Source organism: Castor canadensis, chromosome 15 (genome assembly GCF_047511655.1).
Source record: "Castor canadensis chromosome 15, mCasCan1.hap1v2, whole genome shotgun sequence".
Lineage (NCBI taxonomy): Eukaryota > Metazoa > Chordata > Mammalia > Rodentia > Castoridae > Castor > Castor canadensis.
Window position 1 is genome coordinate 36,358,099 of NC_133400.1, and position 25,881 is coordinate 36,383,979.

General features: G+C 37.0%; 1 protein-coding gene across 1 annotated transcript in view; it reads right to left on the bottom strand.

The window, feature by feature from the left end:
* Positions 1–25,881, bottom strand: part of Lonp2 (lon peptidase 2, peroxisomal) — a 102,750-nt gene that overhangs the window by 70,131 nt on the left and 6,738 nt on the right. The window contains exons 2-7 of the mRNA XM_020181678.2: positions 24,458–24,692; positions 20,982–21,113; positions 18,052–18,174; positions 12,037–12,200; positions 8,561–8,655; positions 2,230–2,488 (exon numbers count right to left, since the gene is read on the bottom strand). Coding sequence (XP_020037267.2) covers positions 2,230–2,488; positions 8,561–8,655; positions 12,037–12,200; positions 18,052–18,174; positions 20,982–21,113; positions 24,458–24,692 — 1,008 coding nt within the window. The remainder of the gene's footprint in view (positions 1–2,229; positions 2,489–8,560; positions 8,656–12,036; positions 12,201–18,051; positions 18,175–20,981; positions 21,114–24,457; positions 24,693–25,881) is intronic.

Consider the following 25,881-nt stretch of genomic DNA (forward strand, 5'->3'; position numbering starts at 1 on the left):
GTTTTAATAATTTAGAGGGGCCTGGTGGAATGGCTAAAGCAGTAAGAGCACCTGCCTAGCAAGCAGCAAGTGTGAGGCTCTGAGTTCAAACCCCAGTGTTACAAAAAAAAAAAAAAAAAAGAATAATTTAGAGGGGAAATGGATAGTAATCCCCAAACAGCGCAAGGGCAGGTTGCTGTGGTATTATAGTCATGCGAAGGCATATTTACTTGGGAAAAAAGTAAATAAATTTAATATGCATGATCTAAAACAGTTATCTTTTTAAATCCAACAACATTCACAAGAAGTGACAAGACCCTTAAGTATACATTCTCTATGCAACAAACATACATTTTTTTATAGTTCTGCCACATAAATTAAATAACAATGCTGAGGACAAGGTATTTTAGAATGCAATTTTAAAAACCAGACTAAACTTATAAAATGTGATACTGAGATTTATTTAGACCAGTCCTTCTTAAAATTTAAAATTAAAATAGTAAAGCTAATGCTTAAGGATGGCTGTGTTGTGTAAGGCACTAAGCACCTCCAAAGTTCTAGAAAATAATCAATGTCAACGTGGAAGGAAATAAGGACAAATTACCTAGACGTCGTGTACCAACCAGTACAGCAGATCTTCACAGCATTAATTCTACAGAATCATTCTCTAAATCCCTTCAAATACTTACACTACACTACACTGCTCTACCTTGTCCTATTCTACAGATAAGAAGTAACCTAAAACAGTGTTGAGTATAAATTAAATCAGTTGAATGGGAAACATCTCCTAAAGGCTTTGGAGTAAAATCACATTTTAGCCCTATATTTATTCTCCATGGTTGCCCCACGACTACTATTACCACTTTCATTATGAAAGCAAACTACAGCCTCTAGTGGTACATGGGAGAATAAAAAGGTCTAAGGAACAAAAGTACCTTTTGAAGTTGCCAGAAGCAATGACCCAAATTCATTCCTTGCCCTAATCTGTACCCTCATTGCTTATTTATTAAAACATCAGAAGATTCTTCTTTGATGCATAAGAACTTAAAACAATAAATGAGAATAAAATAACCCATTTCTCATAAAAAGCTTTTGAAACAGTTTTTCATCTCTATCTGTGAATAAAGCAATTGGAAAATAAGATGTTAAAATGCATCATATTATTTTGTAAGCCGTTTATGTTTTCTACATTTTAAATTTTGTGATGCTGGGGTTTGAACCCATGTTAGCTCTATCACTGAGTTTCATCACTAGGGACAACCCCCTCCCCAATTTTTTAAAATGCACGCCCTCTAGATATGTCTCCTCACAGCTTGCAACTGTGATGAAACCCTTAAACCATGAAATATAGGTTTAGGCATTCCCTAGGATCTTCCACTCAGGTTAACAGAGAGACCAAAGAACAAAACAAGTGTAACAGGCAAATAATTCTAATAGTGTAGACTAATCAGAGACACAGTTCTTACAGCTTAATGTAGTTTTACAGAAAGTAAGCCCAAAATGCAAGGGTAAGCTTAATTATGCTAACCTTTTATTATTCATGTTCATAACACAAAAACCAGTCTTCATAAAAGGAAGCTTAAACTGTAGGCAGAACAAATTTGCTATCAAAGATTTCTTGGGCTGGGAACATGAGTCAAGTGGTAGAGCAAAAAGAAGATTCTTACCTTCTCCTATCTGTCCTAGCTGTTGCAGTTATTTTTTTAAACTCTTAGTGAGTGACTGACTATTGTTTATGGAGTGCTACTAGGACAAAATGAACGTAAAGACATTATAGCATCCATACATAATTTAATTTACAATTCTATTCAAATGAGCCTCTAGAATAGCTGAAGCACAGACTAGTTACCCATTTAGTTGTTCTCCAAAGATTTCACCTACTTCTCCTTGCCAACATGTCATAGCAGGCACACAAATGTCCAGTATACCTTTAGAGTTTTATGACATAGCTATGCTGTATGGTGGTTGGAGATGGAAAATCAGTCCCTTTTATAAGGTGTATGAATTTGAGACTGAAACAGGGTTTTCCCAGATATACCGTGAATTGCTTATATCAAGGTTAACTTGGGTAGACCATTGAGCTTAAAGGCTCTAGGCTAGCTAATCAAGTCTTATAAATGTGCCTTCCAATCAAGAGGCCACAAAAGGCCCTTTTAAAGGGAAATAGACATATATTATGCCTCGACTTTTGGAGGGCTCTAGTCAATGAAAAGGGAAGCAGAATCAAAGATAAGCTGAGAAGTGTTTTACCTGTGTCCTCGAATATCAGACTGATCACACACTCCTCCCAGTGCAATCCTGTGGAATTCTCGACCAAGAGTTTTGGCCACAGATCTTCCCACACTTGTTTTACCAACTCCAGGAGGGCCAACAAAGCAAAGAATTGGGCCCTTCAGGTTGTTTTTCAGCTGTCTGACAGCCAAGTATTCCAGAACTCTTTTCTTCAATTTTTCCATGGCATAATGGTCATTATCAAGAAGAATTCGGGCTGCCCGAATGTCCAGGCGGTCTGCCAAACAATCCAACAGAAACTATTTGAGTACATGGAATTTTAAGTGAAAGAACTCCTTTTAAGCTTGGCAAGAGTCAAAATATTTTTTAGGAAAAAAGATGTCCCTAAAAACAGACTTGGGGTTGGGGTGTGGCTCAATTGGTAAAGCACCTGCCTAGCAAGTGTAAGGCACTAAGTTCAAACTCCAGTACCACAAAATAAACAAACAAACAAACAAACAAACTTGGATACTTCTCAATGAGTCTTTAAAGATACACTTGGTTTGGTTTCCTGTTCAAGATTAGTATCTCCAGAGATAGCAGGCACTACACAATTAAACCCCATACTCATATCACTTCATTTGTAATGATTTTCTTTTGCTTTTGCTATCTTATCTACCTATCTACCCACCTACCTACCTACCTGTTTGTCTATCTATCATCTATCTGTCTATCTGTCTGTCTATCTATCTATCTATCTATCTATCAATCTTGGTACTACTGGGGCTTGAATTCAGGGCTTCATGGTTGCTAAGGCACGCACTCTGCCACTTGAGCCATTCCGCCAGCCCTTTTTTTGTGTTGGGTATTTTTGAGATAGGATCTCACAAACTGTTAGCCCAGGCTGGCTTCAAATGTGATCCTCCTGATCTGTGCCTCTTGAATAGCTAGGATTATAGGCGGGAGTCACTGTGCCTGGCTTAGGTTTTCTAGATATACGTTCTTTCTTTTTTTCTTTCTCTCTCTCTTTCTTTTGGTGGTTCTGGGATTTGAACTTATGGCCTCCTGGGCAGGTGCTCTACCACTTGAGCTATTTCTCCAGTACACAGATACACATTATTTTTTATGGACACATAATTTCTACATATTCTACATATTTGCCTTCATATTATTTTCCTTTTTAAAAAGGTGTGGTTTTTTTCATTACAGTAATAATACATGCTCATTCCAGAAAACCTGAAGACACTAATAAAAAAAGAAAAAAAAAACCCAGTTAGGCAGTAACAAATGCATACTTAATTATAGTACTACTGATTTCAGTGAGAATCCTGGTGTCAAAATATGACCAATGAATGTACAAATTGGCAGGGCAGAAAGTTCTCCAATTGTTTCTCAATGTTAACCCTAACATTAAAACCTTCAATACCAATCCCATTTTGTATAGCTCTAAATATTAAACTGATAATAAATCACATTTATTAGAAGAATAATCTATAAATCCCAGTGGGATTTTTTTTTAGCTTTGCAAAGATGGTTCGATATTAGGTTACCAATATTTTTCTGGTTGTTCCTTTTAATGACTCAGAATGCATGCTTCCTATTTTGAATGATACTTCTGGTTACAAGTAAAAAAAATTAAACCCTATTTGAACATGAATTTCTCTATTTATAATCGGAAGATCGAAACAAAATCTACTAGCTCCTCTTCCTTAGGCTAATTTTAAACTAATTTCCTTTTAACTCTTCCCTTTCTGATTTTAGTATTTCAGATCTGTACTTAGTAAGGTAAACTTTTTCAAAAATTATCAAGAGGGCTGGGGATGTAGTTTGTTGGTGGAGTGTTTGCCTAGCATGCTCAAGGCTCTGGGTTTGATCACCAGCACCACACAAACAAAAACTATGAAAAGGAGTTTTACTCCTTTTCTACCACAATTTACCAGTTACTTGCTGAAATGCAAAACAGAGAGAAACATTTTTATGAAGTGAACATGGGTGCCGTACATCTCTATTGCTGACACATGGCATCGCAGAGTCCCAAGAAGTGATTCTCTTCAACTAGAAGGCATGTCATGACTTGTAAATGTGAAACATATCAGAAATAAATTTGCCAATACTGTTCATAGCAGCATAGCAATTTTATTTTTAAAAGGAACCTCCCCCTCAAACACCTTTGAAAAACCCAAACGTCCCTCAGTTTATAAGTGCATAGACAAATTTATTTCCTTCCTCTTTTTTCTTTTTTGGTAATACTGGGTTTTGAACTCAGGGTCTTATGCTTGCTAGGCAGGCTCTCTACTGCTTGTGCCACACCCTAGTCCTTTTTGTTTTATTTTTCAGGTAGGGTCTTAAGTTTTTTTGCACAGGCTAGCCTGGAATTTGATCATCCTACTTAAGCTTCTTGCATAGCTAGGATGACAGACATAGGCTACCATGCCTAGCTTTTTTGTTGAAATGGGTTCTCATTAACTTTCTTTACCAAGGCTAGCCCCATGCTGTAATCTTCCTGATCTTAGCCTCCCAAATAGCTGGTATTATAGGCAAAAGCCACTGTGCCCAGCCTAACAAATTTCTTAAAATCTAAAAGTAGCCAAAACAAAAGGAAAGTGATAAGGCCAACTTCCTCTTACTACCTAGCCATACTTCCTAACAAATGTACTAAAGGATCCTATCCAGAAAAAACAAAAGGGGTCTGTTTTTCAATTTAACTTTAACCCCCAGATAGTTCATGTAATACAAATAGACTTCATTCTAGGCCTTCTTTGAGAAAAATAAACATTCTCAATGTCAGAAATGATGGTCTTCTGTAGGATAACCCCTATCCCCCTCTTTCTTTCGTGTTGCTGGGGAGAAAACCAGGGCCTCATGTATACAACACAAGTAGAAGTATTTTTTTTTTTTTAATATTAAGAATCAGTACCTTGCTGGGCACTGATTGCTCATGCCTATAATCCTAGCTACTCAGAAGGCAAAGATCAGGAGGATTGAGGTTCAAGGCCAGCCCGGGCAAAATGAAAGCAAGTCCCTATCTCAAAAATACCCAACACAATAAAGGGCTGTGGAGTGGCTCAAGTGGTAGAGGGTCTGCCTCTGAAGTGTGAGGCCCTGAGTTCAAACCCCAGTTGTGCAATGAAAAAGAAATCAGTTTTTAGCCAGGCTTTGGTGGCCCATGCCTATAATCTTAGCTACTTGAGGCTGAAATCAGGAAAATCAAGGTTTGAAGCCAGCTTGGGCAAATAGTTTATGATATTTCATCTCCAAAATAACCAGAGCAAAATGGACTGGAGGTGTGGTTCAAATAGTAGAGCATCTGCTTTCCAAGCATGAAGCCCTGAGTTCAAACCCCAGTCTCACCAAAAAAGAAAAAAAAAAAACTGGTATCTTGAAATCTGGTATTTGTATTTTGTATAAGGCACAGATGCATTTTTAGGGTTAACATTTTTGAAGTCTCTATTACTTTTCATGTAGAAATTTTATCAGCAGGATAATAAATTTGGGTGATTTTTAAAAGTCAACCATATGGATACTTTTATATCAATAGTAGTTTAGATAATCAAATCTACCGTTCAACTCAATAAATCTTGTATGTAAAATTAACAAATAACAAAAACTGATGCAAAGAAGAAAAACTGAATATATCTTACCACAAAGAAAATATATGGAAAAACTCAGAAAAGCTGGTATTAAATATTCTTGACACAAACAAAAATTCTAGGAGGATAAAAAGAATTTAAACTCTCTAAATAGGCTCTGGTAGGAAAAAAGTTTCACAATGGTTAAGTTCATCCTATTGTCCTCCTGTCTTCACAGGTAATTATTTCTTTTGGAGAACATAAAAAATATTTAGTGTATTTTTGGTACTTATTGTTAAATATCCCAAAGTTTAGTTTTCTTTTGTTCCTGACTAATACATAAATATAAAAATTTATTGTCTGACTGACTACTGGCATTGAGAAAAATATTATTTCACCAATTACAGAAAAGTCCCATTTTTTCTAAAATCAGGCAAAAGATACTTTCATGTAGCATTCTTTTTTCCTACTTGTCCTAAGTCATTCAAGTTCAGCCTATTGATATCAAAAACTAATGTAGAGTATGACATTAGTAAGTTGGCAGGATGGAAATTTTCCAATGGCCTTTTAAACAAAAATGGAAAAAAGGATCCTAAAATTCATATGAAATTACAAAAGACCCCAAATGGCCAAAGCACTCTTGGGCAAGGAGAACAGAGCTGGAGCATCACCTTACCTGACATGGACAAAGAAACTATATGACATCAAACTATATGACATGACATCACAAACTATAACTATCAAATAGTATGGTTTTGGCATAAAAATACACATTAAGACCAATGGAATAGAGCAGACAGCCCAGAAATAAGCCCAAACATATACGTCAACTAATTTTCAACAAGGGCACCAAGAATGCACAATAGAGAAAGTAAACGATGTTGGGGAAACTGGGTATTAGATGCAGAAGAATGAAACTGGATTCTTACCTTACACTATTCACAAAAATCAACTCAAAACAGAAGAAAACATACAGAAAAAGCTCCAGGACATTGGCCTTGGCAGCATTTAGGATGCAATATCAAAAGTAAGACATCAAGGGCAAAAATGAATGAGTTAAACTAAAAAGCTTCTGTAGACACAGCAAACCATCAATAAATGAAAAGGCAACCCATAGAAAGAGAGAAAATATTTGCAAACCATGTATCTGATAAGAGGCTACTATCCAAAGTATACCATGACCTCACATACACACAATCAGCAAAAAAACCCAAAAAGCCTGATTAAAAAATGGGCAAAGGACCAGAACAGATATTTCTCCAAAGAAGACACACAAATGGCCAACAAGTGCATGAAAAGGTGTTTAAAATCACTAATCGTCAGGGACATGAAAATCAAAACCACAGTGAGGAGCTGAGATGTTGCACAATGGTACAGCACTTCCCCAGCACACAAGTCACCGTGAGTTATTGTTTCATGCAAGGCATGGTGGTTCCTCCCTGTAATCCCAGCACTTGGGAGGTAGAGGCAGATGGATTGAGTTTGAAGCCAGTCTAGCATTCACAGTAAGACCCTATCTCCAAAAAAAAAAAGAAACAAAGAAAGAAAGAAAAGCAAACAAACAAATCTCACTCCTGTCAGGATGGCTATTTAAAAAAGTATAGGCTGGGCGCTGGTGGCTCATACCTGTAATCCTAGCTACTCAGGAGGCAGAGATCAGGAGGACTGCAGTTTGAAGTCGGCCCAGGCAAATAGTTTGCAAGACCCTATCTTGAAAAATACACAATCAAAAAGGGCTGGAGGAGTGGCTCAAGTGGTAGAGCACCTGCACACAAGTGTGAGGCACTAAGTTTAAACCCCAGTACCACCAGCAAAAAAAATAAATACAAAAAGTGATGGTAAGAAAATGGAGAAAAGGTAACCTCTGCACAGTTAGTAAGAATTTAAATTGGTACAGCCATTATGAAAACAGTATAGAGGTTTCTCAAAAATTAAAAGCAGAAATACCATAAGATCAAGCGATCCCACTTCTAAGTACTAAAATAGGGATCTCAAAGGGATGTCTGCATTCCCATGTTCACTACAGTACTCATCACAACAGCTGAGATATGGAAACCATGTTAATGTCTGTTAACAGATGAAAGGATAAACAAAAAAATGTGGTATATACATACAATTGAATATTATGCAGCCTTAAAAAACACAGAAATCCCACCACTTTAAGCAGCACAGATGGACATTATGCTAAGTGAAACACAAAATAATCAAACTCATAGAAGCAGAGTAAAATGGTGGTCGCCAGGGCTCAAGGGAGGGGAAAATGAGGAGATGATGGTAATAGTACCAAGTTTCAGTTATGTAAGATAAATGAGTTCTACAGATCGCCTATAAGGCCTATACTAACAATAATGCTTTGTTTTCTTAAAATTTACTAAGAGGTTAGATTTTACACACACACACTCTACTAACTGTTACTACACTGAGCAGGAGGAAATTCTGAGAGGAGATGGATACATTTCTTTGATGGTGACAATGGTTTTATGGGTATATTCTTATTCCAAACTTCTGTCTAACAGCTCTTATATGCCAATTATACCTTGGTTTTGAAACCATAAAGTGGTTTCAAAAAAAATTTAAAAACTATTTTAATAATAAGATAGTCAAGTAGAAACATCTGAATTTTTTCACTTGTTTGGTTTCTGAGACAGGGTCTGGCAATGTAGCCCAGGTGGCCTAGAACTCAGGATCCTCCTGAGGGTGGGATTCCAGGAGTTCACCACTGGCTGTGCCATCTGAAGTGAGAATTTACATAAGCTTACTGAGTGACAACTAGACTGAAAACTGTTACTTTCTTTGCTCACCTGTTGTACTTTTGTTCCAAGGAAGCTCCACCATAAGTTCCAAATAATTTCTAGTCAGAGCATATTCTGGCATTGACTGAGGCATTTTTTTGAGTCTGTGGGGAAAGAATACAAAACAAACATATTTAGGGACAAAGAATAATTTCACATTTGAAAATATTTGAAAAATCAAATCAAGCATGTTTCCCTAGTGTGCACGTTTAGTTTAGTGAATCTGAAAAAGGTTTTAAATAGCTGGTTGAAAAAATTTATTTTGAAATATAAAGGAATACAGGCTGTATTTAACTCCTAGATCATTCCGAAAATACAATCAAACATACGTCTCATTTGGTCATCGCTGTTTCTCTTTGTACCATACAAAGAGAAAATTGACAGTTACTGGCATCCAGAATTTAGTCTAAAGAAAAAAAAACAGAGCTGGGAATGTAGCTCAGTGGTAGAGCACATGCCTAGCATGCATTAGGCCCTGGGTTCAATCCCCAGCACCACAAAACAAACAAACAAAAAAGACCAGTGACATGTGAAGAACACAAAAACAACTAAATACATCACCTGTAAACAGAGAATGGTCCATTCCTTCACACAATGAAAAGCAGCTACAATAATTACGTGTGACAGAATATAGGTAGAAGAGGTTTATCACTTCTCAATATTTGAGAAAATGATCAGTGAAAGTCGTGCTAATTCAGAAGCAGCCGGGATAGCTCAGTTGGGAGAGCGTTAGACTGAAGTCGTGCTAATTCAGGAGTATTAAAAATATCTTAGAAGGGCTGGCAGAATGGCTCAAGGGGTAGAGCACCTGCCAAGCAAGCATGAGGTCTTGAGTTCAAATCCCAGTACTGTCGCCACCCCCAAAAAAAGAATGCCTTAGAGGCGGGCACCAGTAGCTTATCCCTATATAATCCTAGCTACTTGGAAGGCTGAGGCTAAGATCAGGAAGACTGTGGTCCAAGCCAGCTCAGGCAAAAATGTTCAGGAGACCACATTTCAACCAAAAGCTAGTCATGGTAGTGTGCATCTGTCATCCCAATCATGGTAGGAAGCCTAAAATAGGAGCATAGCAGGCTTAGGCAAAAAGGAGGACCCCATCTCCAAAATAACCACACCAAAAAGGGCTGGATATGTGGCTCAAGTGGTAAAGCACCTGCCTGGTAAGTATAAGGCCCTGAGTTCAAACCCCAGTACTAGAAAAAAAAAATTTAAGAATGTCCTTAGTAAAAATGTCGATACTCCCCAAAGTAATCTACATGTTTAATGCAATTCCCATCAAAATTCCAATGACATTCATTAAAGAGATTGAAAAATCTACTGTGAAATTTATATGGAAACACAAGAGGCCACGAATAGCCAAGGCAATACTCAGTCAAAAGAACAATGCAGGAGGTATCACAATACCTGACTTCAAACTATATTACAAAGCAATAACAATAAAAACAGCATGGTACTGGCACAAAAACAGACATGAAGACCAGTGGAACAGAATAGAGGATCCAGATATGAAGCCACACAACTATGAGCAACTTATCTTTGACAAAGGAGCTAAAAATATACGATGGAGAAATAGCAGCCTCTTCAACAAAAACTGCTGGGAAAACTGGTTAGCAGTCTGCAAAAAACTGAAACTAGATCCATGTATATCACCCTATACCAAGATTAACTCAAAATGGATCAAGGATCTTAATATCAGACCCCAAACTCTTAAGTTGATACAAGAAAGAGTAGGAAATACTCTGGAGTTAGTAGGTATAGGTAAGAACTTTCTCAATGAAACCCCAGCAGCACAGCAACTAAGAGATAGCATAGATAAATGGGACCTCATAAAACTAAAAAGCTTCTGTTCATCAAAAGAAATGGTCTCTAAACTGAAGAGAACACCCACAGAGTGGGAGAAAATATTTGCCAATTATACATCAGACAAAGGACTGATAACCAGAATATACAGGGAACTTAAAAAACTAAATTCTCCCAAAACTAATGAACCAATAAAGAAATGGGCATGTGAACTAAACAGAACTTTCTCAAAAGAAGAAATTCAAATGGCCAGAAAACACATGAAAAGATGCTCACCATCTCTAGCAATAAAGGAAATGCAAATTAAAACCACACTAAGATTCCACCTCACCCCTGTTAGAATAGCCATCATCAGCAACACCACCAACAACAGGTGTTGGTGAGGATGCGGGGAAAAAGGAACCCTCTTACACTGTTGGTGGGAATGTAGACTAGTACAACCACTCTGGAAAAAAATTTGGAGGCTACTTAAAAAGCTGGACATCGATCTACCATTTGATCCAGCAATACCACTCTTGGGGATATACCCAAAAGACTGTTACTCCAGAGGCACCTGCACATCCATGTTTATTGCGGCACTATTCACAATAGCCAAGTTATGGAAACAGCCAAGATGCCCCAGCACTGACGAATGGATTAAGAAAATGTGGTATCTATACACAATGGAATTTTATGCAGCCATGAAGAAGAACGAAATGTTATCATTCGCTGGTAAATGGATGGAATTGGAGAACATCATTCTGAGTGAGGTTAGCCTGGCTCAAAAGACCAAAAATCGTATGTTCTCCCTCATATGTGGACATTAGATCAAGGGCAAACACAACAAGGGGATTGGACTATGAGCACAGGATAAAAGCGAGAGCACACAAGGGAGGGGTGAGGATAGGTAAGACACCTAAAAAACTAGCTAGCATTTGTTGCCCTTAATGCAGAGAAACTAAAGCAGATACCTTAAAGCAACTGAGGCCAATAGGAAAAGGGGACCAGGAACTAGAGAAAAGGTTAGATCAAAAAGAATTAACCTAGAAGGTAACACCCACGCACAGGAAATCAATGTGAGTCAACGCCCTGTATAGCTATCCTTATCTCAACCAGCAAAACCCCTTGTTCCTTCCTATTATTGTTTATACTCTCTCTACAACAAAATTAGAGATAAGGGCAAAATAGTTTTTGCAGGGTATTGAGGGGGGGAGCGGGAGGGGGTGGAGTGGGTGGTAAGGGAGGGGGTGGGGGCAGGGGGGAGAAATGAACCAAGCCTTGTACGCACATATGAATAATAAAAGAAAAATGAAAAAAAAAAAAAAAAAAAAAAGAATGTCTTAACACCTACATGGGGTGGTGGTACATGCCTATAATCCCAGAATCAGAAGGCTGAGGCAGGAGGTGAATTTCAAAGCCAACCTGAGCTACACAGAGAAACCCTGTCTCAAAAACAAGTCTTAAGAATTAGAGTCTGTAGAAGAATGAAGAAACAGGTAAAAAGCGTAAGAAAAAGAGAAAGATCACAGAATATACAACAAATAACTCAGCATCTGTTTGTGATCCAATGTAACAGAACCAAGCTTCTATAAGAAACAATGTTTAGAAGCCCTGAGTTCATAGCACAGGGCCACCAAAATAAATAAATAAATAAAAGAAACAAACAAAATGAAATCACTAATGAATTAATGTCTTCTGTAATTTACCTTTTAATTTCTTTGACGCAGACTTTATGGGCCTGGTCTGGCATACTAGATGTTCGTATTTTTTTCTCTAACAAGACAATGTCATCATTATCTTCATCCTCATCCTCATCTTCTAATGCACCTGGGATGTGTGTAATCCTCCTAATAGGACGGAATGCTATAACCTAAGTAAAAAAGTAGAAGAAAACCATACATGCAAATAAGCTGGAAAACAAGTAAGGTTGTGAATGGTGCTATAGTCTATACCTTTAGGAAATAAAGTTCGAAATAATTAAAAAACAGCTATACATAAGCAGGCAACAGAATTTAAAATGCAGACCAAAGAAAGTAGAAAAGATTATTTTGTACATGCTTCCAATAATACTTATGTGAGAAAAAAATTTCAAGGCAGTGCCTACTAGAAATAATTAAAACACCCAGGAATTCTTTCTTGCAGCTGTTTTTTTTTGTTTATTTGTTTTTTGTTTTTGGTAAACATGACCACTTACCATTTGGTGACTGAATAAATTTCATTTTTCCTGGTAGATTACAAAAATTTTTTTCTAGCATGTTATGAACAGGAAGAATGTCTCAAGTAGGCCGTAGGATATGAGAAATTGCTAGCTATGCCATAAAATGAGTCCAGGGCCAAGACAAAAAGGCCCCATGTAGAGATAATTGCCCATTCCCACCTTCCTTTGTCTTCTTCTGTAAGCAAACTTTCCAAAGCAGACCTCCCCTATTGCTCCTATCTAAACATAACCCCAGGTCTCTAACCCAGCACTGGCTCACCTATTAACCCTAACACATTCCTTGTAACCTGATGCCATGAACTGCCCTTTAAGAATTCTGTGACTTTATTGTTGGAGGCCCAGAATTTTGAGTGTGAGCTCATCTGGGACAGCCTGTGTAAAATAAAATCTGAGTTCTCTGCTTCTCTGAGTGTCGCTTGGTTTCTCATCTGACAGTATTTCCCCAACAGTTCAACTTTTCCTTCCTTGCTCTACCACCACTGACTTCCACACAGAAAAGCCTTTCTCCTTTAATATTCTCTCACTGGCGGGCCCTCCTAATTAACTGCTGCACTGGTTACTTTCCTCCTTGTGAGGTTCTGTTTCTCTAACAAGTGGCCGTAACCATCATGCCCTCTTCCTCCCAATTACAGTGCTTCTGTCCCACTGTGCTGAAATCCTTTCAAATCCAACAACTGCCTTCTGCACCGAGTCAAATGACCTCTAGCCTGCTTCTGTGTGACCACTCTGCCAGGTATTAAAAGTACTTTATGTGCTCTTTCAGTTCTCAACTCAATAATCCCATGAACCAACTCTAACCACTACTGGAGCAAAATGATATACTGGTATTTAAAAGCCTCCAGAATGAATGTTTTCACCTGTTAAATTATTTATATAATATACAAAAATATAAAAAAGTTTAAAACAAATAGCAGTAAATGAAAATACAATTTTATAAAGGCAAATATTAAATATAAACTTATTCTGACATAAGTCATTACCTAATAAAATATTTTATTTTTTGTTGATAAAATATTTTAAATTATGAAAACTAGTAAGTATTTTTAAGTGAGATTTCAAAAAGTACATCAATAAAAGAGGCATGGCAGTACATAATCCCAGCATTGAGGGAGAAGGATCTCAAGTACAAGGCTAGCCTGGGCTATACAGCAAGACCTTTTCTCCAAAACACAAGTACAACAGTGCTTTTTTCATTGTTGGAAAAAAAAAACAAAAACAAAAACACTTTTTATGCAATTTTCCTCCAAGTGCTAAAACAGTACTTTTCAACTCTTAGTCAGGAAGACAACAAGGAAATGGCTTTAGGCTAATTCTAACTATTGTCCTCTGATCTCCACATTTTCAAACAGCCATCTCTAATGCAATCATCTTCTGAGTATCTTTGAAGAAATTTCTTTTTAAGAAATATAGGAACCTCTACTGATAATAAACACCAATTTTTTTTTTGTGACTCTCAGTGCAGAATATGTAAGCGCTGACTTCTGCACAAAATAAATGAGTTACTGATCTGATCTTGTGGTGCTGGTGATATACTGATTTGATTTTAGAATTGGTAAGTAGTGTTGAGCCAAATAAAAAGCTATTTGGGAAAAATGCAACTGCTGCATTCACTTGTTATGAGGGCAAATGAATTAAAGAATGAAGTGGTGGAGTGGCTCAAGTGGTAGAGCACCTGTCTAGCAAGCATGAGGCCCTGAGTTTGAACCCCAGTATCACCAACAACAAAAAAAAAAAGGTTAAATACTTTAAAAAAAAAATCAATGTAAGGAAAGTAGATATTTACAAAGCTACTAGAGGATATACGACTCAGCATGGAATATAAGAAAAGACAGTTAAACTAAGTAAAACTGAGACTTTCTAGTTAAAAGCAAAAAAGTAAGCAAAATTGTGGCTTCCAGGAAATAATTTTGCATTGTGTTCTTAAAACTATGTGCAGTAAGCCAGGCATGATGTCACATGCCACCTTGGGCGGCAGAGGCAGGAGGATTTTGAGTTTGAAGCCAACATGGGCCACATATGGCCCATAAAACAAAAAATTCAAGAGAGAAAAATACTACATGCAGGAGGAAAAAAAAACTAAAGTTATATTCAAGAACACTATCACAGTCATTTTGCTAACTTTTGAAATATGGAAAACACTGGACACAATACACAATATTTGACAAAAAGGCAAATGCTCAATAAATTGTCCTTTTGGATGATTACCAAAACAAAAAAATGAGAAAATGCTCACATGCTAAAAAAAAAAAAAAAAAAAAAAAAAAAAATCCAGGCATGGAAAAGGACTAGAGAGGAAAAACTTTAAAATTTTATTAGCAACAATGAACTATGTTCTTCTTTGTTCTTTTCTTTATTAACAACCTCCCTTTTTTTTTTTTTTTTTGTGGTACTGGGGTTTGAACTCAGGCCCTTCACCTTGAGCCACTCTACCAGCCCTATTTTTGTGAAGGGTTTTTCAAGATAGGATCTCCCAGAACTATTTGCCCAGCTTGCTTCAAACCTCGATCCTCCTGATTTCCGCCTCCTGAGTAGCTAGGATTACAGGTGTGAACCACAAGAGCCCAACTTTCATTTTTTTTCTTTTAAAGCTTATCGTTTATTTACAATCCATTAGGATAAAAACCCACTTTACGCAGCTATACCCTGCAACTCATTTCTTCTGAAAAGAAGTACAAAAGACAGGACTAAAATTGAGACAAGTATTTAAAGGAAAATCTTCTGACCTAAGAGTCCAAAAGCAAAATGTAAATGGTTCATTGTACAAAAAATAAAGAATTTTACACTATAAATAGACTGCTGAATATATAAACTAGAATTCTACTAGCTTTTGGAGCTTTTCTCCAATTTTTCTTAAGCACAAAACATTTGCAATTCAGAAAGTTAATAATAACCTCAATGGGCAGACTGTCTCAGAAAAAGTTTTTACCCCTAATGTATCTAGGAAAGACAGTACTGAGTCTTTCCTTTGATTCAAAGTCCAATAATCAGTTAAGTTTTAATTCAGTTTACAAAACTCTGCCATATTAACATGAAGAGCACACTAATGCTTAATGTTGAAGCATTATCTTTTAGGAAGTAATATAATACAAAGCTTAACACAAAATCTAAAAGGTTATAATCTATGTCTAACATTAAAAACCTCAGCAACTTCTATCTTTATTGAAAAAGACCAAACCAACTCCTTATCTCCTACTATCTATATCATTACTCTATTTTCATGGCTCATCTCTGAAAGAAACATAGCTTAAAATAAAACTGGTCACATAGTTAAGTATCACAGAAAATAGTTCTCTAGCTGAACTTTAGACTTCATCAGCAAAGACATTTTTATACATCGATGAATATTAATAGAGTAATTTTAATTTGATGTTTATGATATTAACTTGACTTTTACATTTAACATATGAACTCTGTCATCTAAAAACATTCCCAATAAAATTATAACAATCATGATAATTATAAAGGAGATTATATTTTTAAAGTTGAACTGGAACCACACAATCTTTTAATATGATAAACCAGTTATCTACATATTGATAATATTAATCCCTTTCTAAATTGAAAACAAAATGAAATTTTATGAGCTTTACGAAACGGTTTTAATTTGGGATTTCACCAATTCTTCTCATCACGCACACTTCACCACCACTTATCATCATCAGTATTTTATAATATTCTTTAAGGTTTGAAACCTTAAAAAGACACTACTAGGACCTAAAATATGCATAGCTTTAGCTTAATTGTTTTTATCCTATTTATCTCAACTTTCATTGTTTAATCATACAGGGAGTTCTGAAGCAATGATTAGAAGAGAAATGATTTAAACTATGGTTATAAATAATACAAGATCCTAAGAAATCATACCCCTTCTGTATTTAGATAAATTTTTAACAAGAGCAAGAATAAAATTAAGGAGAATGTATGTTTTCATTACAAAATTCTTATCTAGTAGTGGCAAATATTTTGTTTTAACGTATTCTCTCAAAGTATCTTTGCTAAATGAAAAATCTTTGTTATTATTACAAAAATATTCTTTCTACCCATGACATTTTATATAGCATCCTTTAAGCGCCAAAGAAAAATTCTGTAAACAAACTTTTCACCAGTAAACTAGGGGCAAATATCCATTTGTACCTTTATTACAATATTTAAAAGGCCATGATATGAGTCTCTACTTCCTACAATGCATTTTTATAATAAAAATCCAGGCATATTTATGCAAATAAGAAGCAGAATCACTATACATTTGTTGACACAAAAGGCAGATCAACAGACTAGAACTCCTTAAGTTAATAAAGTAAGTACAGGAAGCCTATAAAATGTATAAAAATGCACGAGGCCCTGGGTTCGTTCCCCAGCACCTCCACCAAAAAAAAAAAAAAAAACAAAACAAAAAAAAAAAAATAAAATGTATAAAAATTCAGTATTTTAAATTTCACTGAAAGGATTCATAATTATTAAAAGATGGAAGTTCCACTGGCTTATAATTATCCTATAAACAGTAAGAAAGAAATCAGCAATAAGTTAGAAATGTATTAGCTCCCAGTATTTCCCTTCTCTTACACAAGAGCCACTTTTATAGCAGTTAAAATTGGCTCTCATAAATATCAGACTAATTCTAGGAGAAAATAAATTCCATCTGGAATAATTTAACAGTCTACAATAGATTTCTTTTCAAGACAACTCTTGCTACATTGTCCAGGTTGGCTTCAACTCCTGGGCTCAAGGTATCCCTCTGCCTCTGCCTCCCTAGTGGCTGGGACTGCTGAAATGCATGTGGTTTCCAACTTTTTCTTTTTTTCAACTGAACTAAATCTCACACTGATAAGGGCAGGCAGGTAGAAAGGGAACAATAACATGAAGAAGCCAGACAGCAGATGCAGCACTGCATCCTGATTCATTTTGCCAAATTTCCTGCTCTATCACTGTCCTAAAGATAACCATGGTTGAGGCTCCTTGTTGGTAAAGCAGCCAACAGTCCCCAGCAAAGACCCCAACTGCAAAGATTAGGCAAAGGCCTCACCTATGTGTTATATCTGCGGTTTCATGCATGCCCTTCTCCTCAAATTGCCATGTTGGCTCTGAGGGCACCTTATTAGGTAAACCACTCCCATTTCCCCAGTTCTAGGAAATGCCCTTCCCATTTCTACAAAATCACCACAATTATGTATGTATATGATTATAAACACTCAGTGTGATCATTAAACTCAATTCATAAAAGTGCCTAGGACCCGACAGCTTGATGTATTTAACTGTTTGCAAAGTTGCCCACCCTCAGTTTCCTTTGAGGGTGTACTATTGTTTTGTGTCTGACTCTGCTTCAATAAATCTAGCTTTAGCTTAAACAAACCCTGAACTTTAGAACTCCTTTGTGTATCTGCCTGTGAATTCTTTCTTCAGTGAGACCAACAATCTGCCATTAGTCTCTGCTGACATCATTCACACATGCACACACACACACATACACAAAACCCTGAAAAAACAGAATGAAAGAAATATTTACCCGCTTATCATCATCTTGCTTGGGTTTTCTGGTTTTCTGAAGCAATTTCAGGCCCTCGATTTGTCTGACAAGCAGTGGGATGGTCATCTTGAACCGTTCCTCCAGGCTCACAGCATCTAAAATCTGGGAAAGGTGAGTCCATTAATAGCACCTTTCAAGGCACATGTGGTGGCCCAGGCCTCTAATTCTAGGTACTTGGAAAGCTGAGATTGGGAGGATTATGGTTCAAGGCCAGCCTGGGCAAATAGTTCTTGAGACCCCCACCTCCAAAATTAACAGAATGCCTGCTTACAAAATCCTGAGTTCAAATTCCAGTCTTCCCCCCCCCACCCCGGAAAAAGAAGTACCTTTCAGAAACACATAGGCAGGCAGAGCCATGACTTACACTGTTGGGCTAAAATACAAACAACTATAAGCCACATAGTACTATCACTGTGCCAGTCCTTTAGGAAGGAGCTCTGGAGCTTGGGCAGTGGCCACTGAGCCACTTTAATGGGGCCACCCCAAACACAAGTATGCACATCTCTCTCCTATCCCACACCACACATTCTGTGCCAGTGGGCTTCTACAGTAGGCTCCCAGGGCTGTGGGATGCAGCCAATCTGCCCACCTGTGGCATCTGCTCCCTAACCCTCAACACGAACAGAACCCTACCAGTTCCCCTCAGTAATCATGATAGGAATGTTATAACATGGCTAACACAACCAAGTTAACTACAACAATCAGCCAAGTGTTTTGAAATGAACATGAGAATCCTAAAAAAAAGAGGTGAACAAAAAAATCTTGGTTTTTCATTTAAAAATGAAGCCATTAAGTCTCAAGATCAAGAACCATACACATAGTTGATGTTGACTCTAAGAATTTCTCTAGTAAAGCCCAGAATATGGCTACATATTGGGTCCCAACCAACTCTAGGTTCAAAATATTCAATTTGTCCATATACAATTAGCCAATCTACAGATGGCTTGAGAGCTGTTGCTCTCCCCTCCAGTGCAACACACTTATTAATGCCCTACTCACTCCTGCTTCCACCCACTGGTCTGCATCTGTGCCCAACCAGCTCATATGAGTTGTAGTTCTATTAAAACTGATGCATTTCATTATTGAGTAATCTGATAAAAGAAAAGAGTTGTTTCAATGAAAGCTAACAAGTGTTCTAGGAAGATTCAATAAAACAGACTAAGAAAATCCTAGTAAAAATACTCTTAGTAAAAAAAATACTAGAGAGAGCTGGGCACTGATGGTTAAAGCCTGTAATCTTAGCTACTTGGGAGGCTGAGGTCTGGAGGATGAGCCAACCCGGTATGAAAATCAACTAAAGTGTATCTTTTCTGTGAAAGAGCTAACTCAATTAGTAGAACATGAGACTCTTAATCTCGGGGTCTTGGGTTTGAGCCCCTTTCCCCCGCAACCAGTGCCAAACTATGGAATATGGCTGTCATTGTGTGGATATTAGCTAATTTCCCCAGTTGCCTATGTGCTCGGTGGCATGTCACCTAACTGTAAAGTTTCTGTCTTTATGCAGAGAATTGTTTGTCATCAGATGTCCTAAAACTCAAACTTCTAATTTTAGGATAACCACTGTCCAAAGAAATCTCTGCTTCAAGGTCCCTTGGCCCACAGGTTAATTATCTACTTGGTGCTGCCATTTCAGGCCAAACAGTCATTTCAGGTCTCAGTTTCCCCAGAATACTAGAATTTCCGCCTCATGGGTCATCTTTTTGTCTTTGGTACACCAATCAAATTAAGTTTCATGTCCATGCTCTTCAATCATGTCTGCTCTTCCCCTCTGTCCTTCTCCTAAACCTCAATCTTAGTCGATCACGAAGACTGTGAACCCGAGCTCCCTCCGTTAGAGCAAAGGGTCAGTCAGTCCTGTGTTAGGGATTAAAACTGAGGTGGTTCTTCTGCTCAGTATGCTGACTTGCCTGACTTAGGTTGAAGGCACACACATACCCTTCTGGAGAAGTAAATTTTGCCTTGCCCATCAACTTCCAAGCACCTTTTGTGATCATGGCAGATCTGATATTTCTAACACTGGGGAAATAGTTCTCGAGAACTCATCTCTAAAATAACCAAAACAAAATGGACTGCAGGAATGCCTCAAGTAGCAGAGCACCTCTTTGCAAGCGCAAAACACTGAGTTCAAATCCCAGACCCACAAAAAAAAAAGAACTATATAGGTAACTTAAAGGAGTTTTGTAGTTTGGGGATTAAGTCTTGCAAATCTAGGATTATATTTTCCAAAGGTCTTTACAATTAATTTCTTTAAAAAAATATATAAACAGAAAGTCATCAATACTGTAGAGGTGATTTATATAAAAATCATCAGGCAGGGAGATGAGTGTGGTGGTGCACACCTGTAATCCTAAATGCTAAAGATAAAGGTCAGGAGGCCAACCTGGACTACATAAACCCTGTCTCAAATACCCCCAAACAAACAAAGAAAACACCAGAATTCAGTCCATATACAAGAAAGGCCATGGTTCCTCATGTTTAGAAAATGGTACAACAAAATGTTTGCATATTTACATTAAATATTTACTTTTTAATGATTCTCTGCTTTAACTTTTCCCATAAATTGGCCAACTACGCATACTGATTGTGCAAATAAAAGAGCTGCTTATGTAAACAAAAATATAAAACAATCCCTTTTCTTTTTTTGAGACAGGATCTTCCTACATAGCCCAGGCTGCCCTAGAACTCTCCAAATGTCTGCCTCAGCCTCCCAAGTGCAAGGATTACAAGTTAGTCCTCCCACACCTCCACACAGCTAAAACAATTACTTTTGAAAGTCACTTTAAATATAAAGGCATTTTACCTACTTCTTTGAGTCTCCAATATCTCTTTCTTGAAAGTCAAACTTAACTGCTGTTTCTATAATTAAAAAAATCACCAAAAACTTGGCATTCAAGAAGGGCACACAGTACCTGGAGCTTCTCTTTGTTGCTTGTTCGAATAATTGAAGTTAGGATGTCCGGCAAAGCCTCCCTTGGAAGACTATCTAAGAGACGTCTCAACTTGGCAACTGCAGGGACAGACATGTCTAGCATTTCAACCAACTAGAAGGGAAAAAAGTCTTTTTAATGAAACCTGGCAGAGTTGTGAACTGAAATCATCAGACTTTCATACAGGTTTATTGGGGTTCCTGTCTTTGTTTCTGAAAGATCACTGATTAACATAATGCAGGTGTTTTTACAGGCCTCAGAGTAAAGGAGAAGCATTTTCAAAATGCCAATCAGAATGAAAAGCAAAATGGTTCAAAAGTGTTTAGTTCTAATGTTTATAAAAGGCTTTGTAAATCTGTGCTATGATTTTAACTTTATTTTGGAAAAAATTCATTTATAACAAAGTTGCAAGAACAGTACAATGAATTCTTCTATGTCCTTCTAGATCTACCAGTTCTTAACAACATTTTGTGGCATTAGCTTTCTTCCTCTGCAAAGAACATGTTTACATCCCGCCCCCCGCCACCACCACACACACTATTATTATTGCTGAACATCTGCAACCATCATGACCCTTGTTAAAGGTCAGGACATTAGGAACAGGACGTTCTTTTACATGATCACTACACAATTATTAGATTCTGGAAATTGGCAAAACAGTTGATGTTATTGTGATAGTCAATCAGGAGTCAAAATACTGATTTTTAGTATAACATCTGTGCTAATTAAAATCTGAACACTGGCTAATTTTTAGAAGGAAAAAAAAAATCTCTTCCAGGGAATAACCTTAAATTAAGACAGATTAAACTGAGGGCAAACTTTCATTAACTGTGACATTCATTAAGGCTGCTGACAGATTCCCCTTCTCTTCTGGATTCAGAGACAGGACAGTTCTGTTCTTTCTCACTCGCTCTGAAAATAGATGTAGTTGAGTCTTAAGATGATCTCAAAACAAAGGGATGCAAAAGTCCCTTCTGGGGCAGAAACACTAAAAGCCACTGAAAGATTTGCCACATTTCCTTTTTTTGCTTCAGTTTAAAAGGAAAATGTTTTGAACTGAATCTTCAATCCACCTTTGTCCCTCAGTGGACTCTAAAAGGCAGATCACCACACCTACTAGTTTTAAGCATGAAGCCTGAACAAGAAAGACACCTTTGTCCTATTATGTAACTGAGATTTTGTAGTTAACAAAGCAAAATTTAGCTCATGTAAGTTCATAAGTGATACAGCAAACCCTTACTAAGACAATTCAAAAACTCCATTTGCCAGTAATCAATGCCCTCTAAAAACATTGTAATTTAGGAACCTATCCATTAACCTGCTTAAAATCAAGGGAATTAAAGCAACATTATGATGAGGCTGTTCAGGTGGGAGAAGTAGATACTAAAAATTTAAGATCCTTGTTCCTAGAAATTCACCCTAAGAAAATAATTTAAAACTCAATCCTCTAACACTTTCTGAGTAGGAACTATTTGTCAGACATAATATAGTGCTCAGTTCAGGATGGCTAACACAGAAATGAACACCAGTTTGGAAGGGCAAGGAGATCCGTAAGACAATATAATCTACAAGACATTCCATATAACATTAATAAAGGACTGAGATGGAGAAAAAGGAACACGAATCCTACAGGAGTTGGAAAGCATAAATCAAGTCTGAAAATTCAGGAAGGAAGAGAACTCTCTGCAGAGAATAGAAGGAAGAATCACAAAAATATACAAAACAAGATGAAAGTCTCTTGCTAATCCAGGTGGCTAGAACTATGGGTCTCAATGTAGTAACTAGGGCTTAGGCAAAATAGGCCTAAGATGAGTTGGAAAGGCCTCAGCATTATACTAAGAAATCTGACCTTTATCCTATGGTGCTTATATCTTTTACCCAAGGGGAAAGTAAGCTCCAAATTGTTTTCTTCTTTGGGTGCTGGGGATGGAACCCAGGGCTTTCCACATACTAGGCATGAGCTCTAGCACTGACCTACAACCAAGCCCGCTGTTTTGTTTTTTAAAAGGAAAAATTTGGTGAGCAAAATGGTTAGAAGAAAGTGGAAGGAGATCAGTTATGAAGTTCCTGAAGAAATCTACTGATGAGGGCTCTAGGAGAAGGTGTCAAAGGGAATAAAGGAGAAGCACTATTAGAAATAATCTTACTGTCTGAAGGAAGAATAAGGGCTGGCAGAGTGGCTCCCGTGGTATAGTGCTTGCCTAGAAAAAGCCCTGAGTTCAATCCCAGTACCACCACCAATAAATAAATAAGGAAAAATAAAATTATGATACTCTGAGTCAGTAAAATTTATTCAGGTATTCAATATGAAAAACATAAAATTAAAGAAAATAAAAATTAAATTAGGTATGTATAATGGTAGTAAAATTTATGGTGATTTCCCTCTAAAAATCCCTTTAATGACATTACAAAAAGCTTCATGTTTAATAACCTTCTGTAGATTCAAAGTAGAGAGAAGTAAAGGCAATGTGAAAAAAGGCACAGAGCTGCATCCATCACAAGTGCAAGAGCTGGGGAGCCTTGCCTGGGAAGAGGAATTCTATTTCCCATTCTTCACCATTCCTGAAGATCATGCACCTACTCCACTTCTCAAATTGGAGGTTCTTTTTTCATAGTAATTTCTTTCAGCCCTACAAAAGGCAGAGCTCCAGATTTTGTATTTTTCCATTATTGTTCACCATGCTAGGAGAGTGTAACTTCAAATGACATACCAGGTACAAATATAGCAGGCTGTCAACACTTACCCCACACACTGTTCAGTTATCAAGACCTTTAGACACTATCTGGTCCTCAAAGTTCCACTTACAGCTACTGCCTTACATCAATAGAAAAGTGGAAGGCTACATTTTATAATTTAATTTTATAACATATTTCATTAAGGTTTGGAACACAGTAAGTGGGAAGTATAGTAAGTTTTATGTAGAATTAACCAAAAACCTCAAAACTAGAATTAAGGAGTTCAATACTTAGTGTGTATGCTTCCCTTCCAGCATTCTAGTTAGTCAAGGTTTCACCCAGACTTGAAACCAGTTCACCCTGGGCTGGATCTTCATATTTATTGACAGGCACTGTGCCACCTAGACCTCTGAAGCAATAGAACTTCTATAATTTGGAGGCTATATATTTTAATGACAAATAACTTGTGTGGCATTTTAATTTTAGCATTAAATATTTAGGTTTCATAACTATCTGGTTTAGAAACAGTAGAAGTTATAAAGAAAGCTCTAGTAACACCTTTAGGAAAAACTTTAAAAAAAAGGGTTGGCTAATATGTCTGGAATGATTCAGGTACAAGCCCTAGACAAAAGCAAATTGTAATACACTATAAAATATTATTAAATCATTTAAATATATGCTTCCCTAAAACTTCATTATCTAGTAGATTCATCATATCTTACGACAAACAAAACAAAAGCAAAAGTAAATGGGTTTTAAGGAAAAAAATAAAAGCCACTCACTTGTACTGCATATTTGTAAAACTGCTCTGATAGCTCTCCTAGCTCTTCCCTTGTTTTGGTGGTGTTGGGAAATTCTTCTAGCCGGTCCAGCTGCTCCACTTCAGCAACAGGATAGGGCTTCTCTTTTAAGACCTGGACAATCTGGAACCGGCATAGGCCTGTAATCAGCAAAGTATAGTGGGGCTTGGGCCAGTTGCTGCCCACAACCTGAACCGCCAGGGCAGCTGTTCCAATCCTGAAAAAGACACAGAATGCTGGTATTACAAACATTTGATATAGTAGGACAGAAGCTTTCTGTAAAAACTGTCAGTTATTTTGAGAAATACAAAATTAAATGTAAAAGTAAAGAACATCTAAAGTATACATGAATTATCTATTTAATTTAGCATCCACTATGTGGTCTGGTAGGTCACTATCTCAGCTGTGGGGCAAAGCAGCCAATCTCATAGTAACTGGCACCTCTTTTAAAAAATTAGGCACAAATTCCCAGATACTGGGATTATTTAAAATAAAAATGTGAAAGTGTTTGACAACTAGAAATCCCAGAATATTAACATTTTAAATACACTTAAATATAAGTGGCATAAACGAATATAAGAAATCTCTGTTTCAACATCAGTTTTAGTAACAGTAAACCAGTTATCTTACATAATCAATCAGTAACACTTATACACACCCACCTTATTACTAACTGCCATTGAGATCTAAGCATATACATACATATCCTTAAGTCAAAATTTCTAAATTTGGGGGCATGGGCTGAGGAGAGATAAAGACCTACATCTCAATGAGGAATAAACCTAGTAATCACCTCACCTAATAATAGGTGAAAAGCTTTTTAAGTCTCAGCTTCTTATCAGAAAATCCAACTTCAATCAAGTTACATATAAATTTAATTCACAGAAAGGAAGCCTTATCCAAACTAAGCCAAAATTATATAAAATACAAAGATGAGCATTCAAGAGATGCTTCCAAATCCCAACTTTAAATATGTTTCCTTCCCTCAGACATAGGGAAGGCAGTAACTTCAGAAAAGAAAGATGGTAATTTAAAGGGACTGGCACTCTAGGGCAACAGCAACACCGGAAGAGAGCACCCGCTTACCTCCAACATGCTAAGTCACAGCAAATGCTGCTCAGGAATTCCTCAACTCCATCCTCAGATGTTATACAAGCTGTGCATCCTGGCTACCTTTGTTTCCTTTGGATCCCTCAGCTCATTTTGAGCCATGCCCTTTTTCTACCACCTTTTCAGTCATATTGTGCATAAAGGGAATCAAAACTGATTTAAACAGTGACTTAAGACAAATTGTTAGGAAGAATTCAGTGAGAAGGACGAAAATAGCATACTTTAAAAACTTAAAAATGATTTGGCATTTACTTATTATTTTGACTTGTTTTCTGGCTACTTTTCTTTTTTTTTTT